This window comes from Notothenia coriiceps, unplaced genomic scaffold (genome assembly GCF_000735185.1).
Source record: "Notothenia coriiceps isolate Sejong01 unplaced genomic scaffold, NC01 NC01_scaffold00011185, whole genome shotgun sequence".
Taxonomy (NCBI): Eukaryota; Metazoa; Chordata; class Actinopteri; order Perciformes; family Nototheniidae; genus Notothenia; species Notothenia coriiceps.
The window spans coordinates 8,495-14,073 of NW_011343886.1; the positions used below are offsets into that span (position 1 = coordinate 8,495).

A 5,579-nucleotide genomic window follows, 5' to 3' on the forward strand; every position below is an offset into this window, starting at 1 on the left:
ACCTGTTACGCCCCGTCTAACACAGCAAGCGTTTAAAAAACTCCTTCTAACGCTTCCCTCTGCTCCTCATTAATTTTTCTACTTTTTAATTGAATGTGGTGAGAGTGTACTAGTCCTACATATTTGACTAACATCGCTTTTCCGCCGAACTTGCATTGTGGGAAAATGCAAATGCGGAAAGGATTTCCAGGATTTCCAGATTTTTTCCAGGATTTCTTCTCAGGATCCCAAAAGTTGTAATTAGCTATGTTGTCTAACTTTTGAAGCTGAGGTGAAGAAGACAGTGTCTATATATGCCAATGAAATCTCCGTTTATTTCGAGATATCTGACAACATAACACAATAGATAAACAAAGTGCGTAAGACATCAAACCACTGGTAAACATGGTGAACAGTACATAACAGCAAGTTCTTATCCATGATTTCCCTCCATATTCAACGAGGATAATTTAGGTAGCAATATGCACACAGTTCGATTAATAAATTATTATATGAATTATTGTGATTTATATATAGGTTTTGTGTTCATTAATGTATAATATTGATTATGTCGATTTCATATAAATACTTTTAACTTCGTTGGTATCTTTATAGTAACGCCTGAGAAACCTATTATTTATTATTCTACACGTGAGAGAATATATTTAATCAACCAGTGATTGAGTAAATCCAGTGCATTGATGGAGGGAGACGTTGTGACAGAGATAAGTGAAAGAGTGTAATTAACTGTGGATAAGAAGTTAAATTTTCAGCAATAGATTTTGAGTATAGAATTGTTATAATTTCATCAGATTGATTTATTAAAACTGAATTAAATTTATTAATACGTTAGTTAATTTAACAGTTAGAGCCATTAAGAATACTTTAAATTGTCTGGAATTAGCTGCTTTCCACCTGGCCAATTGAAAAAATCCCGGTGACCTGTCAGACAGATGCTATGCGAAGTAAACAATCTGAATATCTGGAGCTTCATTACCCGTATAGGATATCTGCACAATGAAGCTATATCATAGTCTCCACACAATTTCCCTTGAGGTCCTAAAACTTCAAGGTATGTATGCAACTTCATTGTTATAGAATACAAAATATATAAATCCAACTATAAAATGTTGTGCATTTTAGGGTCTGGGTCACGATTTATTTATATACATAGGATGTTTATAAACGTAATATAATTGACATTTATAGTTAATACTTTCGTTTATATCCTTGTGTCTTGTTGGTAATGGCTGTAACCCCGAAAAATCCGCAGACAATTTAACAAACATTATATCAAAGACTAAACTCACCATAAGACACCACCCGCAGATTCTTATATATTGTCTATAGACTAACACTCATAGGGACTCCGTAAGTACCAAGCTCATAGACCCTCACATCACTTTCCAGACCCCGACACCAATAAGTGTCTTAAGCGCGGCCAGCAGACAGATATAAAACATACACTATAACGACAACGAACACCCCCACTGACAAGACACTATACGATGAAGCATAAACGAGAGAGAAGATCAGCCTGAGGCCAAAGCTCAGGACAGATAGAGAATTCGACAATTCGCAATGACGACAACAAAATATCCAGGAAGTTACGCTCCTGTGTTCCCAAACCATTTTATGAAATAATTCCAGATTGTTGGCCAACACCCGCGCGAGTTAACTCTACACTAATCTTCTGCTTGTAGGACTCACAGACATGGGACACAACACACCAACCCAGAAACACTTTTTCACTTGACCTTACATTGGGAAAGAGTGGTTCTGTAACTCGTTAGATAATTTTTTTTTAAACGTAAATAAACTACCCCAAGTCATGAAACGTTTGTTAAGGCCATTATTAAAAAACATTTGTCCTCAAGTTGTAAGAATGTGCTAATAACGTTACTTCTGAGGGTTATTTTCCTCGGTCCTCCCGCTAATGAACGCGCATCCACCCACGGGACCGCCGCGCCAGCACCGTTCATGTTACGTGTTCAGTACCTACATGAGTTTCTTCTTTACCCATGGATGCACATAACAAGCGGACCCATATCGCCTTACTGCTAGCCCACGAAGCTGTAATAATGGATATATTGCACATGTTTGCTGTAATTCATCATTTGTAAAATATTATACTACATGGGCTGTATGATGTAAATCTCGTCAATTCGCTTTTAACGGTAGTGCCTCTCAGCCACCGTAGTGTCGTGTCAAGTGGGCTTGTCGTGTAGTGTTGTATACTGATTTTTTTTTCAGTTTGATTAAAAAAAAATCTTTGCACATTAATGACAGCCAAGTGGTGCTGTTTTTATTTAATTTTTTTTATTCTTGAACAACTGATTTGTTCACATAGGCCTAGACTACTTGGTAATCTCATTTATTTGTATTGTGTTAATAAAGGAAATATGTATTTAAATTTTGCCTTGGTCTGGTTTGTTTAGAAAAAAACTGAAAAAAATCGAGGTTTAAATCGAAAACATCCCTAGGCCACTTCAAGGTTGTTAGAAAACAAATTGAGATTTTATTTTTAGGACAAATCGCCCAGCCCTAGTCCCTCTCATTGAACACTGGAATAAATCGGGTGTATTTACCCACATCAAACTCATGAGGATGTGCGGATCCCAACTGCTGAGTTTGGTGCGACACTGCCGATAACTCCAGCTCCTTCAAACGAAGCATTCGATTCGACTCCTCCTCTAGTTTCCTGATTTCGAGATTGCAGTCGATCTCCTTCTCTATTAACTTGTTATCAATCTCCTTCTCTCTAATTATTAATTTGCGTAGCTCCAGCTGAAGCTGAAGCTCGCTCATTGTCGGAGCTACCTCGGTTTCCTCATCTTTAGATATATAGGTAGCGCCCGTTTCCTCCGGTAACACTTCCTTACCTCTATAATTGCCGCCAACAGCTGTTCCTTGATGACCTGCTTCTTGTGTTGTTTGCTAATTGCAACGTTAAATCTGCCTGCAATTAGCTCCAGCTGGGCTTCACTACAGGCATCCAACTTCTCCCGAGTCGGACCACTAACAAACCCCTCTAGCTCAAACTCCATAGCGCACAAATCCCACCTAAACTCACTCCAAGGAAAAAAAAACACACAAACAAAACCAAAACCAGCTAGTCTATCACTCTAGCCACCCTACACTGCACACACAAGCAAAAATATATATGCTGTCAAGGGCCGTTCTAGTAAGAAAACCGCTACCTGCCCGAGACAGCCTTTGGACGAGCCCCCATATGTTACGTCACGTCCCTCTACCAAGCGGTAGTGGCTCGTGGGAAGACCCGCAACATAAAAACAACCACGCCAAACACAGAATTTAGTTAACGACGGGCATTTATTGGTAGCACAGCCGTAACTCATATGCATGCCTACCGGCAGAAATGAACCAAGTCTGGAGGACAGCGTAAAACAAAAAAAAAGAAGAAGGGGGCCTGGGCCAGCCACACCATGGGCCGTAGGACCCAGACTTCCCTCCTCTACCCAGAGGTCCAAGCACAGCCTACTGGGAGGAAAACAAAGCCGCGAAAAAACCTATGCTAACATCCTCCAGAGTTCACACAATAAAATACAGCATAAATATGTATATCCACACGAGGAGCAGAGGAAAACCACGGTCGTCATCCCTCGGTTTCAAGACGGGAAAAGAGACCTCTTCTCCTTCAGCTTCTCCTCTTAAATTCATCCCCAGCTGAATGTCATCAGGACACCTGGGGAAGGCGGAGCCAGGAGCGGACCAGGTGTACCTGCACAGAGAGACAGAGAAAAACACACCCAGCACCTAACAAAAGCGTTTAAGAAGTAACATGTAATGTAATGTAATAATGCTTGTTGAATAAGCAATACAAGTCCTCAGTTTCTTTTGTGGAGCTGTGAAAGTGTGAAATACATACATATTAACCGAATTCCTAACATTGAAATTCTGTGAATTAAACATATGAATACTCTCAGAAGTCTCTATCTTTAAATCCTCTATCTGATTTGTTTTATCTCGGGGACCTGCTTCCTTTTACCAAGTGTTTTTCTGCTCTCCAGTTGTGACGGACGTGTGTCGACCCAGGCGGTTTCCTCCCTGGTGTGGACAGGCCGCTCTGTGGGGCAGCTGGGGGGGGCTCGCTCTGGCCAACATCGTTTCAATTTGGGCGGGTCACGGGTTCAGTCAAAACGTGTCCATGATGTGGCTCATCTCCTGCTTCGCTAGTTTCCTGTGTTCCTGCCTGCTGTTGGAGCCAATCAAGGTACACACATTTATTCTCAGACGTAAACAAGACATAATCCTCAACACTCATCAATGAACTCCACTGCCATTGAGCTGAAAAAAAAGCAGTTATTTTATTACTGAAAAGCTGTTATTTTTTACTGCACACACCCAAAAGCTCTTTGACTTAATTCCCATTTGCCCTGGCCCTGTGAACAATTATTTTACCTAAGGTTTTCTTAGTATATTGACTTTTTAAAGACATTCCCAGCCTAACGTAACGGCTCCTCTGTCCCTCAGGTGCTGTGTGAGGCGGTTTACTACGCAGTGTGTGTGCACCGCCTGCGTCCAGAGGACCAGGATGTTCTGGTGGAGTTCCCCCGGGTGGAAAGAGTGGTGCAGCGGGTCCCCAGGGTGAGACCCCCTCAGGGCTTCGCTCTGTCTCAGGCTCGACACCAGGCCCGCAAGGTCCACATGCTGCACACCATGCTGAAGGTGAGTCAGAGGGAGGAGGTGGTGCTTAACCAGGGTCGGACTGTACACCCTGCCCTTTGGTGATTGTTTGCGAGGCCAGATTCGCAAGTTTGACGTATCGCGCCGTGTTTAGGGTGGATTTGTAGTGGAGGTTCCTTTTTTTTGTGGTGTTGTTTTGCGTTTTGCGTTTGCTCTGATGTAAGAGTAGTGTAGGACCAATCACGTGTGCACTCCGGATTTCCGAAGGGTAAGCTGTTACTGCATGTGTGAACGGTAGCGTGTGTGTTCCCAAGGTTTTTTTATATTTAAGTGTTACTTCGTATCGATCTAGCTCCCAGAGGCACAGCTTTGACACACACTATGTGTACGACTACACATTACTCTTCAGGCTCGATGGACACACACATCAGGCACTCCACTGTACACGGATAAGGCCTTGGTCGGGGGTGATGTCCAACAACAACACATCACTGACAGTGCACCAGGCGACATGGATGTATGAGTGACTATCACACATGCACACCACACATGGACGACTACTCATCCCATGCAGGCCTCAATATCACCCGAAGATCACCTTCTTGTGCGTTGTATATCTGACTATTCGTATGAGTGCGATGGTTTGCCACATGTCTTCACAATAATCAATTCACACTAGCATTGGACTCGCCCTACAGGGGGTCCACACACACATCGACACACAATGGACGATACAACACCATGGCCACACACACATACACACACATGGACGACTACAACACCATGAGTCCACACACATCCGAGCGACGTCGACCAACGCGTCAGAGTCCGACACACACAGAAACCAGCTCAGTCTCATAAACTCCTCGTTTGGTGGTTGTCCTTCCTTGTAACCTTCCTTAAGACTCCGTTCTTTGTTAAGACATTGTTTGTGTTGTCTCGAAGTTTTGCGT

The 5,579-nt window shown here is 42.6% G+C and overlaps 1 protein-coding gene across 1 annotated transcript in view; it reads left to right on the forward strand.

Annotated features, from left to right (window-relative positions):
- Nucleotides 1-5,579, forward strand: part of pkd1a (polycystic kidney disease 1a) — a 25,035-nt gene that overhangs the window by 6,595 nt on the left and 12,861 nt on the right. Inside the window, exons 13-14 of the mRNA XM_010772420.1 lie at nt 4,011-4,213; nt 4,474-4,702. Coding sequence (XP_010770722.1) covers nt 4,011-4,213; nt 4,474-4,702 — 432 coding nt within the window. The remainder of the gene's footprint in view (nt 1-4,010; nt 4,214-4,473; nt 4,703-5,579) is intronic.